This window comes from Accipiter gentilis, chromosome 2, assembly GCF_929443795.1.
Source record: "Accipiter gentilis chromosome 2, bAccGen1.1, whole genome shotgun sequence".
NCBI classification, from domain to species: domain Eukaryota; kingdom Metazoa; phylum Chordata; class Aves; order Accipitriformes; family Accipitridae; genus Astur; species Astur gentilis.
Genome location: NC_064881.1, coordinates 46,108,330 through 46,134,715, shown reverse-complemented (window position 1 = coordinate 46,134,715; position 26,386 = coordinate 46,108,330). Strand labels below are relative to the sequence as shown.

The 26,386-nt window shown below is 37.2% G+C and overlaps 1 protein-coding gene across 1 annotated transcript in view; it reads left to right on the top strand.

Moving 5' to 3' along the window:
- Positions 1 to 26,386, top strand: part of LOC126048736 (dynein axonemal assembly factor 11-like) — a 56,607-nt gene that overhangs the window by 15,058 nt on the left and 15,163 nt on the right. The window contains exons 6-14 of the mRNA XM_049824084.1: positions 6,940 to 7,107; positions 10,028 to 10,105; positions 12,066 to 12,238; positions 13,237 to 13,436; positions 14,553 to 14,741; positions 17,839 to 17,916; positions 20,642 to 20,707; positions 22,226 to 22,295; positions 23,144 to 23,239. Coding sequence (XP_049680041.1) covers positions 6,940 to 7,107; positions 10,028 to 10,105; positions 12,066 to 12,238; positions 13,237 to 13,436; positions 14,553 to 14,741; positions 17,839 to 17,916; positions 20,642 to 20,707; positions 22,226 to 22,295; positions 23,144 to 23,239 — 1,118 coding nt within the window. The remainder of the gene's footprint in view (positions 1 to 6,939; positions 7,108 to 10,027; positions 10,106 to 12,065; positions 12,239 to 13,236; positions 13,437 to 14,552; positions 14,742 to 17,838; positions 17,917 to 20,641; positions 20,708 to 22,225; positions 22,296 to 23,143; positions 23,240 to 26,386) is intronic.

The following is a 26,386-nucleotide window of genomic DNA, read 5'->3' as shown; positions in this document are numbered from 1 at the left end:
GCTAGCCAAGGTCAAGCCACCACACCTTAGTATATGGAAGTTTAATTAATTACAGATTTTATTTTTCTTTCGTCAGATTGATCATATAGAATCTCTGCAAAATGGATGGAAAACCCTCAAGTTTTTCACATAACAAAATAATATAAGTATTTCTGTGCAAGACAATGTAGACTTGCATAGCATTTAAAATACTGGACACAACAAGAACACGATTGGTTTTTTTCTTCTTGAAATTGATTACTTGATTATGAACTATGCTTTGAAGTAAAAAAATTAATAGTCCTAGGAAAAGGTGCAGCTATAAAAGTCATTATTTGATGGGGCCTGCAACTTAATATGAAATAAATGGTTAGGCAGCGGAAGGTCTTGCCCGCATCCCTTCTTTAATCTCTGTGGCTCTGTGGAGTGGCCTTGGGCCACACAGTGGTGCCGTCCAACCAGCTGCGTGAACATCCCTGTCGTCAGTGTGGATTTATTACTTACCCAGTCAAACAGACCAGGACAAGTACTAGGGAGTTAAACTAAAGTGCATTAGCTAATTCTGCTCCTTTGTGCCTCATTATCTCCACAAAACCTAGTGGCTTTAACTCAATGACACCTCCTTTCTCCTGTCCTCTAAATAACAATACAATTAGAAAGTTGCAGAGTGGCCGTGGGGAGTTCCATGTATTACAACAGAGGTAAATTACTTAATAAATTAATTTGGTCATTTAAAAAAAAATCCTACAGTCTTATTTAAACTTATATGTGAATTTCCTGTTAGCAGAAGATGACCTTTAGGTTCGATTAGACCTTTAGTTCAATGAAGACCTGTGTTAGCAAAGAGGTATTACATACATACTGACTTTCCTAATGTTTCCGCTTTGATCTGGTGACAATTGTGCCAGTTCGTGTTCTGTAACTGAAGTTTTGGAGTCATTGATGAGGTCTGTTACAAGGTTGTGGTCAAGGCATGGCATGGCAATGAACAGGGTACATAACTTACAAGGAAGAAAATAAGAGTTTAAATCTAAGTATGAAAAAACCCCCAGCTTCATTATCATGTGATCAAATTTACACTATGTTGGACTACTTCTCCACTGCTGAATCACTCTGAACTCAAACTGGTGGTCAGCAGGTCAGGATTAGATGGACTCCATAAAGCTCATTAGTGATGTCTTGAAACGTGTAGTCCCATCCAGTTTCTTTGAGGTTTAGTGTGCCATAACTTTGCTTGTTGAGAACCTGTTTAGTTAAGTATGTGAAGCAATGCTACATCATTATATTAACTGCAAAATAGAAAATGTCAGACATGAGAATTTCTGTAGCTGTCTGAGCCGCTGCCTGAGGCCTCCAGACATAACTCTTATGAGCTTTGTTAGAATGTAACTTCACTGAGGGTGAAGTTATAGTACGGTAATGGCAGGAAAGAGTCCAGAGAACGTGCAGGAGGGCATAATATCCATGTTCACAGCACAACAAATTTCAGGCTACTGTTTGACGTGATCTAGGAGTTAAATATAGTGGTAAGAGGTATTTTGATGAGGTGACCTGCTGGGAGAATCTCCCAGGCGAAAGGTGGAGGACAGGAGCATTCTCTATGAGGAAATGTCCTCGAAAGGACGAGAGGGTGATGGTCGACAGACGGCTAAATGTGAGCCAACAGCATCCTGGCTTGTATCAGAAATGGTGTGGCCAGCAGGAGCAGGGAGGTGGTTGTTCCCCTGTACTGGGCACTGGTGAGGCCGCACCTCGAGTCCTGTGTTCAGTTTTGGGCCCCTCACTACAGGAAAGACATGGAGGTGCTGGAGTGTGTCCAGAGAAGGGCAACCAAGCTGATGAAGGGTCTAGAGAACAAGTCTTATGAGGAGCAGATGAGGGAACTGGGGCTGTTTAGTCTGGAGAAAAGGAGGCTGAGGGGAGACCTTATCGCTCTCTACAACTACGTAGTGAGGTGGGTGCTGGTCTATTCTGTCAGGTGGCTGGAGATAGGACAAGAGGAAATGGCCTCAAGTTGCAGCAAGGGAGGTTTAGGTTGGATATTAGGAAAAATTTCTTCACCAAAAGGGTTGTCAAGCATTGGAACAGGCTGCCCAGGGAAGTGGTGGAGTCACCATCGCTGGAGGTGTGTAAAAAACCTGTAGGTGTGGTGCTTAGGGATGTGGTTTAGTGGTGGACTTGGCAGTGCTAGGTTAACATTTGGACTTGATCTTAAAGGTCTTTTCCAATCTAAATGATTCTATGAGTCTATGAATCACAGGAACAGGCCGCTTCCATAGACAACGGAAAACATGCTTCCAGCCCAAAATGCATTAGGCAAACTAGTTGATGAATATGCAGGAGGAGGACAAAACTATCATACGAAGGACAGACGGAAGACATATGCCTGAGGAAGAAGCATTTCAGATATGACTGACCAGCCAAAGAAAGGGGTCAGGAGCAGCCGCAGTAACAGAAAACTTACTTCTGGATTATACAAAAGCCATTTTGCTGCTTGGCCAGGCACACAAGCGCTTCTGGCTGCTCTGGCATAAGGACGCGTCAAAACGGGTACACAAAAAGCACAAAACCTGACCGAACGCCTGACGGCGAAGCCGCGGCGGGAGCGGAGCCGGCCCACAGCAGCGCCCGGAGCCGCCGCAGCGGCCGCCCCGCCCGGCCCCGTTGCCACGGCAGCGCGGCGGCGTCCTGTAATGGCGGCGGCGGGAAGCGGAGGGCGGCCATGGTGCGGAGTGAGTGTCGCTGAGAGCCGCTTTCCTCCCCTCGCCGGGGCCCTTTCCCTCCTCTCCAGGACGTGCCCCGCTCCTTGGGCACCACGTTCCCCCTCCCCACACTTGCCCCCCTTCTCCGCCACTCCCACGCCCCTTCGCAGCCCCTCTCCCCTTCCGCCTTCCTTGCTCTCCTCACCTGGCTGGATAATCTGGTTTCCCTCTTCCCTGGTAATAACACCCCATTTTATTTCACCAAGCACAGCACAGGGGCGCGCTTGCCTCCCAAAACAGCCCCCGAGAGGCCCAGCAGTGGCGTGGCCCAGGCGGGGACCCCTCCGTGTGTGGGGAGGTGTGTGATGGGATGACTTGTGTCTGGGCCTAGAGCTGTCAGTGCTGTCCTTTCCCTGTAGTTATACATTTTCAACACCACATGATCGTTTATTTTTTTTAGGTAGAAGTAGCCAATGCAGATGCTTTATTAGAGATGTAAAACCCCCCCTGAATGAGGTTAAAATACACCATACTATTACTTATGAATCCATAATCTTTTAGAAGTGAAGTGGTATGACATAAAAGACTGAGCGCTCATACCTATCACTCAAGAAAAAAGCTACTGAGGAATTCCCTTTATCTGTGATTTTCCCTATAATCTGTTTTGATTGTATACTGTCACTGGACTGCCGGTCCCTTGCTGGGCTAAAATAATGCTTTGGAAAATAACTCCTTCTCTCTGCATGAAGCTGGCAGGTGCCTGCTTTGAGCAGGCACTGCCTGAAGGAGAATGGCTTCATCTCCTGAACAGCATGGTATGAATTTGAGTCTTAAAATAATGGTTGAATACTTCTCTGAAATGCAGGTTCCCCCACTGTTTTGTGATATACCTGCAGCTGTCTACCTGCTTATTCTTTCCATTTCTTTAATGCTTTCCTTCGTATCTGCTCCTTTTTGAGTAAAATGTGTAATTTTTGGAAGCCCAGCTGTTAGATCTTCATGATCTATTATCTCCAGTTGATTGATTCCATCCCTTATTTTCTCCTGTGTTCACGGGAACATGGGAGTAGCTGTGATCTCTCAGGTCACTGGTCCATTCTCCTGTTACTGTGCACAACATCAGATAATCTGGTTAATGAACTTCTCAGTGAAAAGTAACATTGGAGTGTGTTTTGTCAATGTCCTGGAAAACTTTTATTTAAAATTCATTGTTTTCTCTTGCAAGTTTGTTTCCCTCGTTCCTTTTAAATGAACTAGATAGCATATAAAATGTCAAATATTCACTCACTTCCCTACACCAGGTCCCCAAAATAGGTCTCTAAAGGTCTAATGTAGTTTGTACTGTGAATAATTTTCTCTGCTTTGCAAACCATCTGGTAATGAAAGTGGAAATTTTTGCATAATCACTGCAACAATCACTTCCATTTTCTTTTTGTCAGTAAAGGGAAACCTGAGTGTAATAAAATTCTGTCAGGAATAGTTTGTATGACTTCTTTTTGTATAAAGGGTACAGAGCAAAACATTGTCTCCAATGTGTAAGTATGTAGATTGTGGAATATTGTTTTCTTGCTCAAAAATACCTGTTTGCACTGGAAATACTGGCGCTGAAAGATCTGCCACCAAACACATTAATAAGCAGGCCTTTTCTTTTTTTTTTTTTTTTTTTTTAGTTTCCAGCAGATTTGCCAAGTAACTTACTAGAAATGCCAGTGTGTTTTTCATATTTTCTGTGAAGACTAAAATATTTAGTCATGATTATTGCCCTTTTTTTCTCTTTTCTGTATTAATTTAATCAGGTTTAATCAATGGGCTGTTGAAGGGAAGGTGTTTTTTTAGATGCAGCAAACCTGCCCAACATGCCTAAAAGACACTTACCTTTCCAATATGCTTCACATGCAGACAGGATCCCCTCTTACAGCAATATCAGTATTACCATTATATAATTATGTAAATCATGTCAGATAAAACAGTTGAACAGAAGGGAGATTTAACCCTGGTCATCTGTAAATAATGTAATATAAGCAAAACCAGTTTCACCCCGTTCCCAAAAGCTGTAGATAGAGGAGCTGCACTGACACACACGAGTTTGGGCTGTATTGGTACGTAGTTTACCCAGCTTGTAGCAGACCAGTACGTGTGAATGTGTGTTCCAGGACCACTAATAAAACTGGATGATTTCACAAAACCTCCCTGAGACAAAGAAATGATGAAAGAATACTTTTAAATAGTGCATGGTAGGAACAATTTGTTTTCATAGATCTCTGTATGTTTTTTCTTTTTACTTATTTTTCTTCAGAGTCTTTTTGAAAGGCTTGCTAGTCTTTTTTTGGCATTAGCAATGATGAAAATACCTATGCTAATTTGATAAAACCCTAGTTTTTTAATCAGGACATCACTATAGTTCACTGCTTGTCAAGGAGAGGAAAATGCTAGTGCTTTTTGGTGTAGTGGGCTGGAACCAAAGTAATAACATCTAGCTCAAGAGTGCGCACCAGTTCTCATAGAATTTGTTTACCTTCATTACACAGAGTCTTTTCACTGTTTGAAAGATTGCCTGGCATTAAATATTACTGTGTGATAACTCTGAACCCAGGTCTCGTGTTTTTCGGCCACTGAAACTCCTTTGCTGGCTGCTAATGAGCTAGTAGTGCCTAAGAATCATAGAATCATAGAATGTTTTGGGTTGGAAGGGACCTTAAAGATCATCTAGTTCCAACCCCCCTGCCATGGGCAGGGACACCTTCCACCAGACCAGGTTGCTCAAAGCCCCATCCAACCTGGCCTTGAACACTTCCAGGGATGGGGCATCCACAACCTCTCTGGGAAACCTGTTCCAGTGCCTCACCATCCTCATAGTGAAGAACTTCTTCCTTACATCTAGTCTAAACCTACTCTCTTTCAGTTTAAAGCCATTACCCCTTGTCCTATCTCTATATGCCCTTGCAAAAAGTCCCTCTCTGGCTTTCTTGTAGGCCTCCTTTAAGTACTGGGAGGATGCTATAAGGTCTCCCCAGAGCCTTCTCTTCTCCAGGCTGAACAACCTCAACTCTCTCAGCCAGTCTTCATAGGAGAGGTGCTCCAGCCCTCTGATCATCTTTGTGGCCCTCCTCTGGACTCACTCCAGCAGGCCCATGTCCTTCTTATGTTGGGGTACCCAGAGCTGAACACAGTCCTCCAGGTAGGGTCTCATGAGAGCAGAGCAGAGGGGGAGAATCACCTCCCTCAACCTGCTGGTCACGCTTCTTTTGATGCAGCCCAGGACACAGTTGGCTTTCTGGGCTGCGAGCACACATTGCTGATTCATGTCCAGTTTTTCATGCACTGGTACCCCCAAGTCCTTGTCCTTAGGGCTGCTCTAAATCCATTCTCTGCCCAGCCTGTAACTGTGCTTGGGATTGCCCTGACCCATGTGCAGGACCTTGCCCTTGGCCTTGTTGAACTTCATGAGGTTTGCATGGGCCCACCTCTTAAGCCTGTCGAGGTCCCTCTGGATGGCATCCCTTCCCCCCAGTGTGTCAACTGCACCACTCAGCTTGGTGTCATCGGCAAACTTGCTGAGGGTGCACTCAACCCCACTGTCCATGTCACCAACAAAGATGTTAAATAGCGCCGGTCCCAATATCAACCCCTGAGAAACGCCACTCATCACTGGAATACCCAGGATTAAATTTCATTCTAACATAAACATTTATAAGCATGAATTAGTTATGGCTTTGCCTCAAGCATGAAAAAAGTAAAAAATTTCTGCCCACTTTCAACATTTATCCTGCTTATTTCTGTGCGCGCTGTGCTGGCGGAAGAATGTGATAACACGCCATAGCTAGATTACTTTCCCTCCCTGCCCCTGCTACCTTTGATGTGAACATCTGGCATCAGGAAATAAAAGAGCATAAAACACTCCATTGCTTGTCTGCATGAATCAATCTGCAACCTGAGCTATCCTGAAAACAGTGGATGCTGGATTAATTTCTGCAAGGGTTGTATCACACTCTTATGGAAGACTCAGCAGTTTTCATATGTTTTTTTCTAAATGTTACAGGTGATGTGAGTGTGTTTCACCAATTATGTTTACTGTGGCAGAGTGGGCTGAAGTTACTTAGTACTTGATGTCTTTTCTAGCAGATTTTATTTTTGTTGGTGTTCCTACTGGATATCTCTTTGGTATGGTGGAACAAAAATTTTAAATTATTTTCTAAGTTCATGAGTCAGATGGCAGAAAATGAATAAAGGGAAATATGACATCTAACGTTTCTTTCAGTCACTGAAGATCTTGTTAGAAGACGTGCAGAACATAACAACTGTGAAATTTTTTCACTGGAAGAAATCTCTTTACATCAGCAGGAAATAGAAAAACTAGAGTATCTCGACAAATGGTGTCGAGATTTAAAAATTCTCTATCTTCAGAATAATCTAATTCCAAAAATTGGTAAGTGTTTTCTGGATGTGTTTCTTTTTAAATGGATTTACATGTGTAATTTCAAAATCAGAAAAAATATCTGTTGTGTTATATACTTTAAGGGAATATAGAGCGAGCAACTACAGAAAGGTTCTTTGTGAATCTGCTCCTACAAGATTTCCTTTCCCTATCTCTTTAGTAAATTTCTAAGAAGCTTAGAAATTTGCAAGAGAAATTTTAAATGAAAAGATAGTACTGAGATACTTAGTCACTAGAATGTGAGTGTGGAACACCTTTTATTGATTAAAATCTCCAAAATCAAGATATAACTTCAATATCCTGTCTTTGTGACAAACAGAGAGACAGCTTAGCATATACGATGGACTGGGATATCATAGGACTAGCTCTCTTCAGGCTCATTTCTAAATTCAGTTTTTATACAAATGGTATTTTTTGTTAACATTGAAATAGTTTTCATTCAGATAAAATACTTGCTTTTGTTCATAAAGACCACTTTTTACAGCAAAGTATCAATGGTCTTCCTGCACCACAGGAGAAAGTATAATTTCATATGGTCTGTGTTTTGTGATATAGGTTCACATGTTTGCTGAGGCACTCTACAGGAAGATACGACATCAGGCCTTGGGCTGGAAAAGCTTAGACTCTACAGAGTGTAGATGAAGAACAGAAAGTCAGAAGCGCTCAGGAATTATATTAGCATATTAGTTTGAAGTTCCTTAAGAGGAAGAAAAAAAAAAAAATCTAAATTTTTAGGGTGAAATTCTGTGCTCAGGACTTGTAGGCAAAAGCTTTAAATTCTGTGGAGGGGCTCATCAAGAAACTGTATCTGTACTGATAACATCTGCATTTCTTAGAGTGGAGGAATCTTCTCCCAGAGACAATAAGGTTTTTGAAACTGCTTTATGCTGCTCTGCCCCATCAAAAATGGGACTAAAATAAGTTATTTTTCTCTCTGTTACTGTGTCCTTAATAAGGCACAAAACTTCGTTTCTTTCTTTTGTCAACACTCATACCTCCTTTAGGTTAGCATGGTATATCATATTATCATTCAGATTATTGCTTTCTGGACACAAGATTTTTCTCATTTTGAGACATTCAATTTTAATCTTAATCTAACTTTAGGAATTGGAAAAGTATGCAACTTCATATATTCTTGTATAATGTAACAGCTTTTCCAAGATAATGCCTTAGTAACAAATGAAAAAAAAAAAAAGAAGAAAAAAGCACTATATAAGTAGTGACCAAAAGGGTTGCCAATAGGCGTTGTGTTACAAAGTACTGAATTTGAGAAGTAATTCTTCCCAGTGATTACCAACATGTCCATGCGAAGCACACAGCAGTTCCAGGCATGCTTCAAAATATCATAGCCAAATGGTTTATATTGACTCTATTGGGATGTGTCTTTTCTCTTAAAGAAAACCTTTATGCAGCCCTCAAGATCAGACTTGCCTACTAATCAGATAGCAAGTTGTAAAGCATCCACTATATGGATGAGTCCTTGGTCTTTTCCATAAGTGGAAAAAACCCACAAGATACCATTGGCTTCAACACTTGTCACTCTCACATCTTCATGTGTACAGGAACTGCCATTACAGAAACACTGTAAGAAAAACAAATAGCCAAGCTAAGCTGCGTAAGTCCTTGCTGAGAAGTTAGTTTCATCATCTGTTTGTGAATTATGAAGGAAATATCTCTCCAAGGTCTTAGCAAACTAAATGGTAGGATTCACGTCACCAAACTTTTAGACATCTATGTTTTAGGCAGTTACTGTAGCCTCTCTTTATAACCAGTGATGAAGAAAAGGCATATTTTTGAGCATGATTCAGTTCACTGATTCTAGACAGCCAATTTAAGATAAGACAAATTGCACTTGAAGAACCTATTTCTCTTTATTGATTACAGAATAGCCTAGACAACTAACTCAGCTGTAGACATGATCTGTGTTGGTCAGATGAAGCTCCCTCTGCTTGAATTTCTTTGTCAGCAGAGACAGTTTGTAGAGCAGTTAATCAGTGCCACTTGTAAATTGGCGTTTGAGGTAAACTTTATGACTTCATTGGATAGGTTTTCCAGTCAGATCTTTGAAACATCTGGTAATTGGGGAGAAATTGGTGAACTGTGACACAAGTTATACTATGTATGTTGTCTCAAATTTAGGTCTCTGACCCATGTATCATATGTGTCTCAAGTGGTATTTGCATTTTTCAGACATTTTTGGGACTCATGAAGATCGTTGCTACCCTATTTGCTCTGTACCCCCTTTCTGTATTCAAAGGAGGAAATGCTAGCCATTCTGACACAACCCCACACGTTGTGAAGCTCCTATTTTCAATAGTTCATGGTGAAAATAATACAGATTAGATTCCAGACTAGGAGGGGGTGTTTGTGTGTGTGTGGCTTTCTATTGTTCATACTGATGCCATATAAATCCTTATTTACAACATTTTTAAAAACGGAGGACAGGAAGTTTCTTATATTAACCGTGTAGATAAAGGATCTTTAAAAATTAAATATATACTAAAGAAGCCAATCTTTTCTATATGAGTGAGTGTAAACCACTAATTTTATAAAGCTTGATTAAGTATGGCCTGATCCTTTCTGAGTTTCATGACAAATGGAATGTTTCACCATGCTTTTTGGCCAGTTGTCTTGCACTATATACACGTTTTATGGATTTGTGATTGAAAATGTGATTATAACCTTCCTTATTTCTTTTTATTTTTTCTTTAATTTAATTTTTGTTTTCAGAGAACTTGTTTGTTTTTGTCTTTTTATTAATATTATTAATACCCAGTAATCTGATACATATTCTGATTTGTCCTTCCTATTTTTCTGCTTTCTTGTTTCCTTGAAGTAAAGTGAGCAAGTAAAATGATAATGCCCTTTCCAGTGAGGAGAAATGAAATAACAGCTCTATGTTCTGTTACAGAAAATGTGGGCAAACTAAAGAAGCTGGAATATTTAAATGTAGCTTTGAACAACATCGAAAGAATTGAAAATCTGGAAGGTCAGGTTTTAAACAAATCATTTGGTCTTTTCATATTGAAACACTTAAGTTTTGACTTAGTGTAAAAGAGGGTGGAAGCCATTATGTCTACCAGTAAAGGTACTTTCTTGATACTCAGGAAGAGCTTTTTGCATGCAGTGTTTCAACAAGTGCTTCCTACTGCTTAATTTTTGTCATTGAACTTACTTAAATGTATTTTGACTTACTTTTTGCATACTCTCTCACCAGTATTGCCAGCTATGATAGCTCTATTCTTTCATACTTTACAAAGTGGGAATCCAAATTTTTCATGAAATTGGTATTTCCCCAACGTAAAGTTAAGATAATTTGTTATGCAGGTTAGCTGGAGCAATACTTTTTTAATGCTATGCAGGCTGTAAAAAGTCTCTTTTGTGTAATGTTTCAGCAGTTATATTCAATTCAGCAATCAAGTGTCGCACACAAGAAGGTTCTACTGTGTGCACAGGTTGCATTGGCAGTATGGGGTATTTTTAAAGGGTTTTTCACATGATTCTTTTCTCTGTCATTGCATGAAGTCCTGTCTGGTTTATCTGTGTTTAATCCTTTATCCTGTCACTATAATTACATGTGCAAAGATCTAGCATTTTCCAAGATCACAATCTAAAACTTGGAGCCACCCATAAACACATTCCATATTACTCGTATAATTTCTGACTTGATTGCTTTCTCTTTCTTGATTCTGATTAGACTAGTTGCCGAATCTTTAAAATGTCCACTTTGACAAGGGAACAATAAAAAAAAGTTCGTGTTTTTTTGTTGTTTATTTGGTTTGGGGTTTTTTTTGGTTGTATTTTTAAGTCTACAAGCTGATTCAAGAGCATGGCTTAAATCAAATAAAAAAATAGGCTAAACACAAATTTGTAAAGGTTGAAGAAATAGGTAGTACATTACATATTTGGCAGTTAGTTGAGAAACTTGCATCTGTTTTCATGCCAGTAAATTTTAAGTTCCTCTATCAGGCTGCATTATTTATTACTGTGATTTGTCATTTACTTAGAAATCAGAACCTTTGGGAGTAAGCCTTGCAAAAATTTGGGTTATTTAAGTCCCCTAATAAATCATTTTGAGTTGTTTGTTTTCTTTCAGCTCTGTTATGCATAAAATACTTGCCAATTAGACCTGCAGAGGAAAAGAAGTGATTACAATGATGAGCATTAAGTTGAGCTTGCCCATAACTAAACTTTTTCACTCTTAGAGTCAAGGTTATGATTCATGGGCAGATTATGATAAAAGGAGGGGCTGATAAATTTTGGATCTGGATTTCCCAGAGCATTTTGTTAGCTAATTTAGAGTTTCTGTTTATAATGAATTGTTTTGGTTAACAAGCAACATTTTCTCACTGGTATTTGCAATTTAACCAGCAATAAAATATTCACAATGATAGCTGAGTCCATAGAGTGGAAAACCTCCTCTTGACTTGGAGTGAATTTTTAGAAAACCTTATCTTTACACTTCAGTAATGTTAGCTAAGATTAACAGTATACAGAAATGAAACCCATAATTGACCCTGCTCTCCTGAAGCAATTAGATATTCTTTCAGCCATATGGTGAAGATTCCATTGAGGAGGGATACCAAGGCAATCAGACTGTTAAAACTGAAGTCTAGCTTATCTGAAAATGAAACATTTAATAGCTCATCTGGTATACCAGCACTGACCACAAAGTTTTGATAATGATAAAACCAATAATAAGTTTTGATATTTTGTATTTTATTGAGATTCTTTTTCATTCTGTAAATTTTGTGACCTCATAAACTTAAGCTGTGAGTCACTGTCTCACTTGTGGCCTGGAAAAGATGTATTCTGATAGGATGAAATTAGTATACAGACAATAAATGCAGACAGTTTTATATCCAAGTGTGTGCACGTGTGTGTATGTGTGTGTGTATATCATGTACATTTATTTTATGGACAAACTGAATTAAGTTTTTTTCAAACAGGCTGTGAAGAACTAAGGAAACTTGACCTGACAGCAAATTTCATTGGTGAACTCTCCAGTATTGAAGCCCTAAAATATAATATACATCTGAAGGAACTGTTTCTAGTGGGTAACCCATGTACTGAATTTGAAGGTTATAGACAATTTGTAGTGGCAACTCTTCATCAATTAAAAGTAAGATTTTAAAAATTACATTTATTTCCAAATCAATAATGAACATTGTTGACTGAACATACTAATCCCAAACAAAATAAATGCCTATGATAGGAAAGCTAGTAGCATTTTTCTTACTGTCCACAGGAAATTAAATTCTATTCTGAAGAACAAGTGACTACAGTAAATAATGTGGTAATAAATTGGTTCTGTTTTGAGTAAAACACATGCATTTGTTAACTTTTCTTTCATTTTTATTGGAGATCCTTAAACAAAGTTTTGAAAAAATAAATACATTGTACAGCTCTGCCTTTTTTTCTCATTTGTTTTTATATACATACACAATGTATTTTTATTTTCATGATTGCAGAATGTTACCAGGTTGTTGGTACCATACCAACAATATGTACCAAACCAACAGTGTAAGGCAGTAGAAAGATAGAAGCTGATCTAAAAATGCACTGTGTTGCATTGGCTGTAAATAGATACTTTGAGATTGAGGTTTTGTGCAATGACTGAACTGATGTAATGATTTCCTGTCATTGAAACAGGCAGTCCCAGTCCTGAAATATGCTCCCACAATTTCCCTTGGAGAAGCACAGATGCTTCCTTGACTTATTAAGAGTAGATTCAACTCACTTAGTTGTCAGTAACTAACACATCAAAAGAAATAATTTTGTAATAGCTTCATGAGCTGAATCAAGATCAGACAAATATTAGAAATGGCTGAAGGGACTCTCTCTATTACATAGTCTAGTAAGACCAGTTGAAATTTCTGGAAAATGCAAAAAGTAGCTCTCAGACACACAAAACCTTTTTCAGATCTGAATAGCTACTTATTGTTAATTATTTTTAATATACTATAACTTATATAGTGCTATAGAGGTTTGAAATGTGTTATTTTTGATTTTATACAGAAGGTAGTCTATCAAAATTAACCTACAGTTTAATGGATTTACTGATTTGAATATATTTAAAATTTCTCACATATCTATATTGATTTTTTTCCCCTCTGGAAGTGTTTGGATAGTAAAGAAATAGAACGTTCAGAGAGGATTCAAGCACTTCAAAACTATCCAGAAGTGAAACAGAAAATCAGAGAACAGGAACAAGCTTACCTTCTCAAAAGGGCCAGAGAAAAAGAAGAGTCTCAAAGAAGGATGCAAGAAAGAAAGGACAAGAAACAAAAACAAATGGAATCTAATATTGGATTTGACAGGTAACAGTAAGTAACAACAGTTTGTGAGTGAACATCATTCTTCTCTTTCTTCATTAAGAATTTTGGTTTTCCTCATTAAATAGTGTATATAATTCCACTTAAATCTTTCATTTTGTCTTTATTGTTGATTCTAGCAGAATTATTTCTCCTCATGCATGTTCTCTCTAATGAAAAATATAATTACAAACATATCTGCAGACAGTACAATAGAATTTTTGTCCCAAACCTCAGAGCTAAATTGTTTGGGTGCCAAAATAGTGTAATTGATAGCTTCTTTCAGGAGAACAGCTGGAAATTGTTATTTAAGGTAATGCAGGTGTTCCAGAGAAAGCAGCTGTTCACCTGTAATTTGTTTTGCTTTAGAGTTATTAGATAGGAAGACTGAAATGGAATATTGCAGATCTTTGAGATGTAAAAAGCTATGGAATGTTGATTTCTATACTTCTTCCACCTAATATCACTGAGATTACCTAGACAGCAGAAAGATTTTTGTCTGGGGTCATCTTCCTCTGCAGTTGCCATCCATCTTATTTTTAATACAATAGAGACTATGGCTATGTATCTTTGTTCTCATAGATCACAGCTGTATCATAAATTTAGTTTTCTCTCTATATTGATAGAGAATTTCTGAAGATTACAGAGGCTTAGGGCTAGGCGTAAAAATGATTCAGGTTCTAAAATGGCACTTGAGGAGATGCCTAAATAAAATATTGCTACCCTATAAATTTCTGGTCTGCTGATGCCTGATATTGGGAATACTTAAACGTCACATGGACTAAAGGTTTTCTTTCCCCTGAAAGTTGTGAGGGTATCTAAAAATCTACTGCTGAAATTAAATCTGTTGAACTATCTATGAGGGTTTTCAGAGGGTTAAGCATAACCATAGTATCACTTCTTAGTTAAGTCAATGAAAAACATTATGTCGAAATACATTTTGTTGATTGATGAAAGAAGCAGAGCAGAGATTGTTATCCAAATACGTAAGATACTGTCCTTGGTAGGAAATATACAGCTATTAGTATTGGGTTAAAAAAATATTATTGCAAGAATTCATTAGCAAGTACTGTTACTCTTCCTTCGTTTCACTGGGATAATACTCTATGTGATCTTGTGCAGCTCAGACTCCCTACAGAACAAAGAAAACCATCAGGCAGAAGGAGATGGAGAACAAGAAACATGGAGAAGAGTTGATGATGATGAAGAAGACAGAAGATTTTGGGAGGAGCCTACACCATATACTCCAGAATCGAGATTAGAAACTCACAGATATATTGAAGAAAAACGGAGAGCTAAAGACAATATAAGGTATGTTTTTGGTTTAATATATTCCATGAATTGAAGAAGGGGAAATTGTCAAAGGTACAGAGAAGAGGTAGGTGACTGCTTTACATTAAATATTACTGAGAACTGGAAGCTTAAAACCCTGTTGACTGTGCAAATATGCTTATAAAATCAAAATGAAATATTCATATTGTTTATTTTGTTTTGTTTCATTTTCTAAAATTTATTTATTATACCCTTTATTTTGTTTTTCCTCAAATACAGTTTTGAAATATAATTTATCTTTTCAGCTCCATTTTATGGACTTTAAAAGTTTCACTTTTCTGTCAGCTTACTAAAGTGTTTCATGTGGTTCAATGTTTAATATTCTTGCTAAAAGCATTTATCCAGAGTGCAGATTGCATTATATAAATGCCCCACAGGCCATGCTACAAATTTTTTGCACAAGTGGCATTTCAGGCACCTTTTCTATGTGACTTAGAATTTTTTTCACATACTTTATCAAAGATATTCGTCCCAAGTAATAAGATTCTTCATGTTATCTATGCTATTTGGCATGGTGAATCTGAAGATATCTGGCCCCTGAAAAGCCTTTAAAACTTTCTAAAGTTGTCACTAGTTTTGCTGAACATGGAAAATTAATGCAGATACTAGCAAAAAAAAAGTTATATTGCTGCTGGCTTATCACTTCGACAAACATTGTAAGCAATGTCTTCTTTTTTTTCTTCCCCTTATATAACAGCATTTGTGCCAGAGATTTTTCTAGCTGTTCTTTTTAAGGGTATGTTTTTAAAAAGATTTATCAAGCCTAAGTATTGAAAAAGTAAGTCCTAGGGAAGTCTCCAAGAAATCTGGAAATCTGCATAACTTGTTGCTATTATTAATTCAAGGTCTAGCACTTTCCCAGAAGAACTACTTTGAAACTCAGATTCTCGCTAGTTAGAATTTTGCTGTGTTTGGCGATGCTTTACTTTATTCTAACGCAAACGTGTTCCGAATGCTTCCCTCTATTCAAGGACAGTACAAATAGCGTTATAATAAAGATAGAATAATTTCTTTTTGGATTTTTTCTAAATTTCTAAGGCATTTAAAGAAGTTAAAAATCCTTTCACAGTTCATTTTTTTTGGTGGTGAGATTTTTGTTAGGTAGCATGAGAAAGGTGAGAACAGAAAAGTGCCCCTGACAACTTCAAATCATCCTTGCTGGTGGACAGGAGCTGGAACTTTAATACAAGTTATTCAGTATAAAAGGATGTTTATTGTAGTATAAAATTGTCATGAACTCAATCAGACCAACGTTACATTTGAACCTATCTATGACACATTAGCACATGTTAAATTTGCCAGCTGCCGAATAGTTGCACAATTGATAACAAACTGATCAGCTGTGGCTATTGCCAAATGAGTGAATAATTGCAGTTTCAATCAAAGAAAATTCAGACAAGTGTAAAATCAGTTGAAGCTGAAAGGTGCACGGGATCTCCTTTAGGTGCTCATTGCCAGAACAAGGCCTTTCAGCTCATCTCAGCACAAAGTTAAACAAATTATCTTCAACTCTAATGATTATGACATGACTGAATTTGCCTTAAAGTGGCTCACATGAGCAGACATATTTCATCTAGAAACAGATTATTAACAGCCAGAAGGTGGTAGGGTATAATTTTCTGAAATATTTCTGAGAACTGCATCTTTAGAACAGAGTGGTGGTTCGTTTACTTTGCATTTAAGTGTCAAGAGTAGGGATGCAGGTGTAGAAACTGCTAGCCCGCAAATCCCACATTAAAGCTCTGATTTATACTATAGAATACTATTTAACACATGGATAGTTGTGAATCTTCTTAAACAAAAGTTGTTTTTATGTAGACATTCCAGTAGCCCCACTTGAATGTTTTGATTTCTTCTTCAAAGCCATTGTATTTACAGACCAAATCTTTTTTTATGCTTTTTTTTTTCCCCAAGGTGGTCTAAATCTTACATACTCTATTTCCCTCATTAGTGATTTACCTTTAGTGTTCTCTTATCTTGAACTTATAGTAAGAAATTGGTGTGGGAACACAAAAAGCAATGTGTTGCTGTTGTCTTTTTGAGAAATGGGGGTTTTTATATGCAGCTGAAGTAGCCATACACACTATATTGACCAGATGAAGAGTGGATTAGTGCAAAATGACAATTACAGTGCTGTATTTTTGAAGAAAACATAGCCTTTTTTTACCAAGGTGCAAGCAGATTTTTCTTTTTCATGTTACTAAGATTCCTTACTCTTCTTCTCCTTGCTCATGATCTAAACACTTATACCGGAAAATACCAGTACTACAAGTCTTAATGATCTTACAGTGATTTGCTTTGTTTTGGCAGATAAATTTAAGGTAGCTTGTTTATTGCACTAAATGAAAGTCAGATATAGTTTAATTGCTGACAGCTGGACATGGATAGTGAAGATTAAAGTCTCCATCAGTAATATGTATTGTATTTTTTGAAGGAAGAACACAACAAAAAAATGTAATAGATGCATCAACAAATAATCTGTATGTATGCACTTTGGTCATACTGTATTCTATTGTATCTATCTATCCTGCTTGTAAACTTTTCACCATTAAAATTCTTTTTACTAGTGCAGAACAGTGACTGATAGACATGCTATTTAGAGATATGCCAAGCATTTGTTCAGTAAAAGTAATTAAGTTAGCATGAATAAAAAAATTTCTTTAGAATTGCTTGCACATACATCAAATCAGTTAACTGTCATGATACCTCATGATTAGTATGACCATTCATAACTAGAAAAAGTTCCATTTCATATATTAAGCAATCCACTGATTTCTTCAGACATACCAGATAAATTTGATATATTACTGTTTGATAGTGGACATTGTGACATGCAGAAGAAGGTATTATCAATGTAAGATGTGATATTACAAAACATTTGCTCATCTTTAGATGATGCTTTTAATGTGCAATTGGACATTTGATATAACTTGTTTTGTTCCTGAAATAAGTTGTAGCCTCAATATCAAGTACCAGATAATTCTAACCTCTTGCCATCTGCTTCTTACTTTTTGCTGTTAAACATAAAATACCAGAATGTGAAAATATAAACCATTTTTCCTTCTGTTTTGTTAAGGGAATCAAAGAAGAGAGAGAAGCCTCTTCAGACGTTGGTCACTGCAGAAGGAAAAGTTCTGAATGTGAATGTGCCTAAGTATGTAAAGCTAAGAGGTTAAACAGGCTAACTCACCTCTTTATAGTTGATTTGGACAACTACTTCAAGATATGTGACAATACAAAAATAAGAGGGCTGACAAATTCTCATTGCAGTATTATATTCCTGATGGGGAAACTGACTTGTAAATTTATTTTCTGATGCTGGAAAAAGTATCAGTTTTCAGTGAATAAAAGTGTTAAAGGTTGTTTAATTTAACACCTTAGTCTTTGATGATTGAAGAACTTGTTTTTCTGTAAAAGATATAAGACGTTTTACTTTTTCCTTCTATGGTAAGGCTCTCCTTGGAGCATCTTGCTAATAGTGGAAAAAGTTTAACTGGTTTGACTGTTGAAGATAAATGTGTATGAGTATCCACTTCAAATGTGGAAAAATACGTCAAAGTAGTTATTTCTGGACAAAATTATTCTGTCTTCTGAGGACAGATGTAAAACTGGCAGAATTGGGAACGATGTGTAATTACCTTCTATGGCATGAGGTCCTTTGACACTGAATGAGGTCTCTAGGAACAGGGGCTGGTGATACAGGGAAGTGTCTTGTATTTTATCATTGACAAAGGCACTTGGTTCAAATGTTTTGGAATGAGTTTCCAGGGATATCAGCCATGTGTTACCATTCGTTTCACTTGAGCCAAGCCTTCCTTTTCTAAGGGAAAACAGGAGACAGAATGTGTAAACATCGTTTCTTTATAAATGGCTCCCCAAAGAGCCTCCTACTAGAGACTCTCATCAAAAAGTGGCCTATGAAGGGCCACTTACCTGTCTGCTGTCCTCTGAACAACTTTTCCAATCTTAAGACTGGTATAGCTGCAAAATCAAGGCTAAGAATATGCTTATTGTTAGCATAAAGAATGCTTTCTAAATCTTGGAAATTTATAAATCCACACAAATTCAAAGAATTTGAAAACCTACATTATAGAATCAGTGCATAGTTTTCAGTGGTATAGGGAAAATTAAAGGTAGTGGCAGAAGAACTCATGTTTATTCCATCTATACGAGAAGATACTTACCATTGTATTGGTTTACTTTTTTCTAAAAATGTCTTGGCTGAAAATTATTTTTATATAATTTTCTAGTTCAAAAACAAGTCTGAAATAGTTCAAATCTTGTTTTAATAGAATTTGATTATGCATCTAAAAAGCAGAGACATTTAGAATAAAGGTCTAACTTTTTAGAAAAAATACAGTCCCCTAGAGTTCACTGTTAGTAGCAGTCCTGTTTTGTCACCAAAGTTTTTTGGATTAGAATTTAGTCTATGGATGTGCCCGCATAAAGCCAGATCAATGAGCAGTTTCTGTCATGGCTTTAACAAGAATATCACAACTCTTCAGTGCAATCTGGCAGTGTATTGGAGAGACACAAATAAAGAGATACAAGTAGACAGATGGTGTTCTCCAAAGTTTTTGCTCCTTTGCAAAAGTCTAATGTCCATAGCAATGTCCAAGCTTCTCTGGAGTTCTTTTGGAAGGTTAGGAAGAGAAATGGCTTCATGCAGCTGAAAACAGACTATTTCTCTCCCTCAATTCTGATTAAGCTTCCTCTTAGAAAATTTTACAATTCTTTTCTCTTTTCACCCTCATGTTTTGGTGAATTCTCAAAATTTGTGATGCAATAAGAGAAAAAAGCATGAACGGGAAACAAAGCTGGTTTGTATTCTTTGCAGTTTTCCATTAAAAAATACCGATAAGCTAAAAGCTCCACAAGCTTTCTTGCAAATTGACTGTATCAGAATACAGGAGAGCAAAGAGTAAAAGTATATCTGGCAAATACTTTTATTGCTGAAAAAAATGTATCATCTAAACTGTTAATATTTGAACTTCTGTTACCTGAACACAAAGTAAGTATTTTAATGTCACTGAATTATTCCAAATACATTACATTAAGCAAACCCCTTTCATTCTATACTAATAACTAATTTATCAAAATCTTCTCATTTATACATAGGCTTTATTCTGTTTTTTCTCTAATACCTGGGAAATGTTTGAGTATATGAGCAGAACTTGTAAGTCTAGAATAGATCTCCTTACAGTAGTAGTAATAGATGTTATTTTCAATTTATAACTGGTTAGATTCTTTCACAATTTTAAGAACTGAGCCAGCAGATCACAAACACACAGCTAATACAATCTACAGTCTCATTTTCAACAAATATTATAAAGCTTGTAGAATCAAGGATATTGTGCAACTCCTGTTTTACTTTGGAAATGCACAGGAAGATATTTATACTCTAGGCAAATGAATTGGTATGAACAAAGATGCAATTTTATATTTTTTTTTTACATATGAAAAGGTTAGTATTGCCGAGTTCCAGTCTTTTCATGCTTTTCATGAACTGTTTTTTCTATGAAGATGTTAATAGAGCAGATGAATTTCACCAGCAGATGTCTCTCTTTCTGCATTGACAGACTGATCTTAATTTTAACTGACCTTCAGCAGTATATTTTTCTTTTTTTTTTTTTTTTTTCTTGTGGGTTGGGTGGGGAGAACAGAAAATATATGTAGGAATGACTGGTTCAAATGCCAGTATTTTTTTCTGTTCATGAGGAAAATTGCAACTGTTTCTAAAATGATCATGTGACATATTGTCCAAATGGTATTTGTATTAATCTAAAATTGCTAGCAGTTGAATTTGAAATATGCCGTAATGTTTGTTTATTCACTCCAATTGTATTTATCCTGGAGGTGTTTCTTGTCATTATTATTAGGCTTCATTTCTCTTTGAAAGATGATGAAGAAAACAACCAGATCATCTTGGATCTTGCTGTTTACAGGTCACATTTTTTTTTTCTTTTAATTTTGGCCATTCTTAAGCTCTAATACACAGTGTTTCAATTATACTCCTCTCTGTCATGGGGACTTTTCAAGAGGAAAACAAATAACATAGAGGGTAATGGAATCAGTCTTGAAGCCTGTGCCAAAGAAATGAAGCTGAATAAACCAAAGACCCTTCGGACTGTTCTGTTACTCCTGAATGAGGACTGCGTCTAATAGTCCCTTCTGGAATTGATGTTTTCTGTAGTCCTAGGCAGGTTTCCTCCACATCTGTCCTTTTGTACTTATGTAAAATCTTTTCCATTTTTAATTTGCAGATTAGGGTTGTAGGGAATGGGTTTTTTGCCAATTCTCTGGGCCTAGAAGTGCTCCAGTACAGTTCATGTCCTAGTTAAATTCTTCTCCTCCCCAAGACAGAGTAGGGTAGACTTGTCCTATTTTCCTTGCTTACTGGAAAGAGTCCATGGCCCATGCTATTTTCTGAACTGTGCCAGGTTGTTGCCTGGAAGAAATTTGGTTGAACCAGGCCTAAATATGACACGGAATCCTGATAACTATTTGATAGTATATATGACTAAATAGTGCAGTGGCCTTGCCCACACTTCAAGAAGGGGTTGGAAACCCACAAGCTTATCGACCCATAATAGGAACTTTTTAGAGTAAAGCTTGAACTAGTTTTATAGCACAGAAACACTATTTATGCCAGGTGTTCTTCCCTTAAAGCTCATTAATTTCCCTCAGAAGAGGCCTGCTCCATGTTTCTGAGTTATAAGAATTAGGGGTTTTTTGAGCCTCAGAAAATCTGTTCAGGTACAATAAAATATTGGATATATTGTAATATTCTGAGGTCAGGTGTAAGAAATGCTGACTAAAAAGTTTGCAAAATTCACCTGAGAAGTAATGTTATAAAAGAAGGGAAATAAAGATTATGTACTTGTGCATTCACATGAATGTATGTGTCACATGATGAAGAGGAGATGTTGAAGTGGAGCTTTTACAGGTCACAAATTTTGTTTGACAGTATTGAAATTTAGAAGTACTGTGTTTTAGAAGTATTTCTGTTTATTTTTTCCCCACCAAATTCTGTGCAAAAAAAAGGAACTCTTATTATACATTTAATAGTTAAGTCTTCAGAAAGAAAAGTAGCAAAATGATTTTACAATTTTAAACAACAAATAGACTAATTTTCATATTAATGTACAGCACTAACTGAGAGAAGAAAGACCTTTTTATTTTCCACAAGAATTTTGAATTCTTGCAGTTATACAATAGCTGATGTGGTGGACTTGACAGAATTTAGACTTTATTTTAATTGATATTCTGTAAACACACAGGAGGATCACGTTTTTCTTCCAAAGACATTAAATCCTAATGGTATTTCATGTAACTTAATAACTGAAATTGAAGTTTATTGTTTATAAACCGTGAAATCTTCATTAAAGAGATAAATGGTCTGCACTGCTTGTTTACTGGACTGTATTGTAGATTGATTCTTTTATTTATATTTCATTCTGAAGACATTTGGACACTTCTCTGCTCGATGTTGATGTCCAGCCAACTTACATACGAGTACTGGTGAAAGGAAAGGTTAGTGTTTTCTTACTACATTCATTTCAAATTATGAGTTAATGCTTACCACAGTTATCCTGTGGACTCTGGATCTGACTTTCATGAGTTACCAACCATGTGCACCTATGCAGAAGAAAATGTTCTTTCATACTTGCATTATTTTGGACTGCACATAAACTGTGGAAGTCCTAAGCATAAGATGTGCAAAGCCTGAAATGAAATTTCACTCTCTTTCTCTCCTTCTCTCTTCTTATTCCCCCCACACAGTGTACCATAATTCACTTAAGAAGAGAGCTTGCTAGTTGCCCTAGGCTAGAATTTAGCAATTTCACAATCTGGAATTTATAGTTGAGAAACAAATGTATGTATATTCTTTTGAAAGGGCATTTAAAATGTCATTCCAGTTTTCTGTCTTCTCAGTGGTTTTAATTTTATCATCAATTTTTTGAAAAATTCAAAGTATTTAAACAGTAAACCAAAATCCCTATTTTTGACTGTAGCAACTGCATAAACAAAACATCAAAATTACTTTACATCTAAAATAGACTGGATAATCTTTCTCATTTAATTGCTACTATAAGTCAAGCATCATTTTATAACCTTCTTTAGAAATGTCACTTCAGGAATGACAGCAATTCAGGAATATACATATGACTATACTTATAAGCAAAAGTTGTTTAGCATGCTAATAATTTATTAGGATTAGTAATATTACATATGAAGTGAGAGGATTTAGACCTATACTGTGCTTAAGATCAAGGGATCTGATAGTGATATTTCTGCATGTGTTCTGTCCAGGTAAAAAAAAAAAAAAGAAAAAAGAGATATTTTAGCATGATATACTTCAATCCCATATTTTCTCATAGCCATTTCAGTTTGTGCTACCTGAGGAAGTGAAACCAGACAGCAGCTCTGCTAAAAGATCACAAACAACTGGTCATTTAGTTGTCACCATGCCAAAGGTATGTAAAATAATCTGAGGCGGCATCATACCAAGATAGTTAAATGTTGTGAGTACTTTGGGAATGTTTCTGACAGGTAACATCTGGCTAGCTAAAGTTATTCAGTCTAGCCTTTCCCATCAGGCCATATTTTCCAAAGAAGGAACATTCCAGAGAGACAATTTAATCATAGACCCAAACCTTATGATTTCAGATCCCTTTAAAGGAACATTATGAAAAGCAGTATTAATAGAACTATTTGTATTTCCTTTATTTTCAACAAAACCAGCTTTTTATATATGAAAAGAGACTCTGCAAAATATGTAGTATTGTGAAAATGTGTAAGAAGATGGATTTTTTAAATAACTGAAAATAAGCAACTTGCCTACTTTCTTTTTACACCTGTGAAATAATAAAAACAAATCAATTTTTCAAAATTTGTGTGGCACACATATGTATGAAGATTACATTTTGGTTCAAGGACAAGGATGATGTACTACTCTCACATCTCAGGTGATCAGAACAAGAATTCCTTAATCCATTTTCCCTTTATGCTCTCCCTGGCTGGAAAGGATCCACTGGCCAGCTGTACAAATTATTTGGAATCACAGAGAAAGAGGGTTATGGCAACATGGTGTTTTAACTGAAAAATGCTACACAGCAGTCCCTAGTACTTAAAGAAACCTGCGTAGAAGTCATATTCCCCTAACTCTGTGCTCTCCTATCTCCCCTGTGCTCTGAAGTTTGCCTGTATGGTGTCATGCTGATCAGGATTCAAGTCACATGAGAATTCTTCTGGCAAGTAAAAGCAAATTGGCTTAAGTGGGGTTTGTATTCTCTTTTCCCTGCCCAGCCCAGTTCTTGCAGTGTAAATGAGAGCAAACTGATAGGTATGTCCACTTTATTTCCTATGGTTTCAGTAAATGTACCTTGTACCCTGGATATGTAAGTGGTATTTTGATTTGTGGGATGACATAATGAGCAGATGAGGTAGAATCAAAGGTGGAATCAGGACATCTCCTACCCAGTCCTACACATCTGCCAAAAAATCAGAGAATAGTGAAGGAATGACCAGTAATGAGGAACAGTCGAAGACATGGAGGTCAACTTGCCCTACTGAAGTAAGCAGTGAGAGAGGTAAGGGGTGGCCAGCCAGCAGCCAGTGGAAGCTTAGGGGGCATTAGAGCTTAAATACAGGGAAGATGCAGCAGTGTGAACCATATGTTCTGGTTTTGGCTGGGATAGAGTTAATTTTCTTCATAGCAGCTGGTATGGGACTATGGTTTGGATTTGTGCTGAAAACAGCATTGATAATACAGGCATGTTTTCGTTACTGCTGAGTAGTGCTTACACAGAGTCAAGGCCTTTTCTGCTTCTCACCCCACCCCACCAGCGAGTAGGCTGGGGATGGACAAGAAGTTGGGAGGGGACACAGCTGGGACAGCTGACCACAGCTGACCAAAGGGATATTCTAGACCATATGATGTCATGCTCAGTATATAAAGCTGGAGGAAGAAGAAGGAAGGGGGGACATTGTGAGTTACGGCATTTGTCTTCCCATGTAACCATTATGCGTGAAGGAGCCCTGGTTTCCTGGGGATGGCTGAACACCTGCTGATGGGAAGTGGTGAATGAATGCCTTGTTTTGCTTTGCTTGAGTGCATGGCTTTTGCTTTACCTATTAAACTGTCTGTATCTCAACCCATGAGTTTTCTCACTTTTACCCTTCTGATTCTCTCCCCCGTCCTGACATGGGAGGAGTGAGTGAGCGGCTGCCTGGTGCTTAGTTGCTGGCTGGGGTTAAACCACGAAACCAGATAGAAGGCAAGGGACAGAGAGAATCTGAGTGGCAGAGGTATCTTCAGGTTTGGGGCATAACAGGTGGGACAGTGGCAGAAACAGGAAGACATTTAAGGTGGGACTTGATGCCCTCTGGTGCAAGACTGAGTTCTTGGACCTGCAGGAAGAGCAGAGATGGAGCAGACAGGGAGCTGTAAGTTTTAGGAAAGTAGCATTCTGGAGATGAGAATGGATTATATGGTGGGGTTCTGCGAGCTGTGGAAGAGGTTAATCAACTTCAACATCTTCCTATTCTGCCATTATGCCTTTGGAGGGTTTGGCTGCTTTTAAGGCCTCTAGGACTACATCATATATTTTTGGCTTTGAGAAATAGGGTAACCCTGCCTGAGCATAGTTATAGGAAAAAATAAATTCTTGGTGCTCCAACCTTACCCTTCGGGCCTCTAGTAAGTTCCTCTGCTATGTAGGAGCAGTGGGACATAGTGCTACATATGATAAAGCCATGATATATCAATTACAGCATTTTCTTCTGAAGGAGGAACCTTCAGCAGCTATTTAGGGTCATTTCTTTCTCTTTGTGATCTGATTTAATTCTAAGACTATGCAACTAGTAGTTGTAACTAAGAAGTTATTTTTCAGCTTTGAGCTTTTTCCACTTGTGGTACTATACCTTCTATGTTTTCTTCTACACTCCAGTACCATACCATCTGTCTTTCCCTATATGGACAGCCTCTCATTAAATCACAAACTGTCACTCTAGCATCAAGCACGCAGTTTAACCATGAGCTTGAAGAATGCTGAAAATTGTACTCATTTGGTTAAGATCCATATTTTGTTAATGTTCAAAATTCACTCATATGAGAATTCATGCTTTCCTAAATTTATTTCTTTGAAACAGAGGCGTTGACATTTGCCATTTTGGATAATGTCATTTTCAAATGTTTCTGAACAGTTTTGTTTACTATTTACTTGTATTTTGGATATTTTAAGTACCATCAGTTTTCTGTGCCATAACCTGCTTTTATTACTCATACGTCTTACTAGTGTCTTTGTGGCTGATCAGTGCTTTAAAAAAATGTATTTCAAAGAGTCTCTGGATATATTCAAGTCTCCTGCCTGCCTAGAAAGTCATACCTAAATCAGCAAAATGAATATTATCTCTTTATACTGTGATTGAGAACTGCCTTTGTTCCATTATTAACTTTATATTTCAGCTACATTTCACCTAAGTTGATATTTTAGCTACACCTATATATTTTACCTAGCCTGAGTGGCAGGAGCCTGCTTCACCTCAGAATGTCATGATTCACAGATATTTGTGACACCTGAGGAGAGAGAAGCTCTATGGAATAACTGAGTTGATGTTCT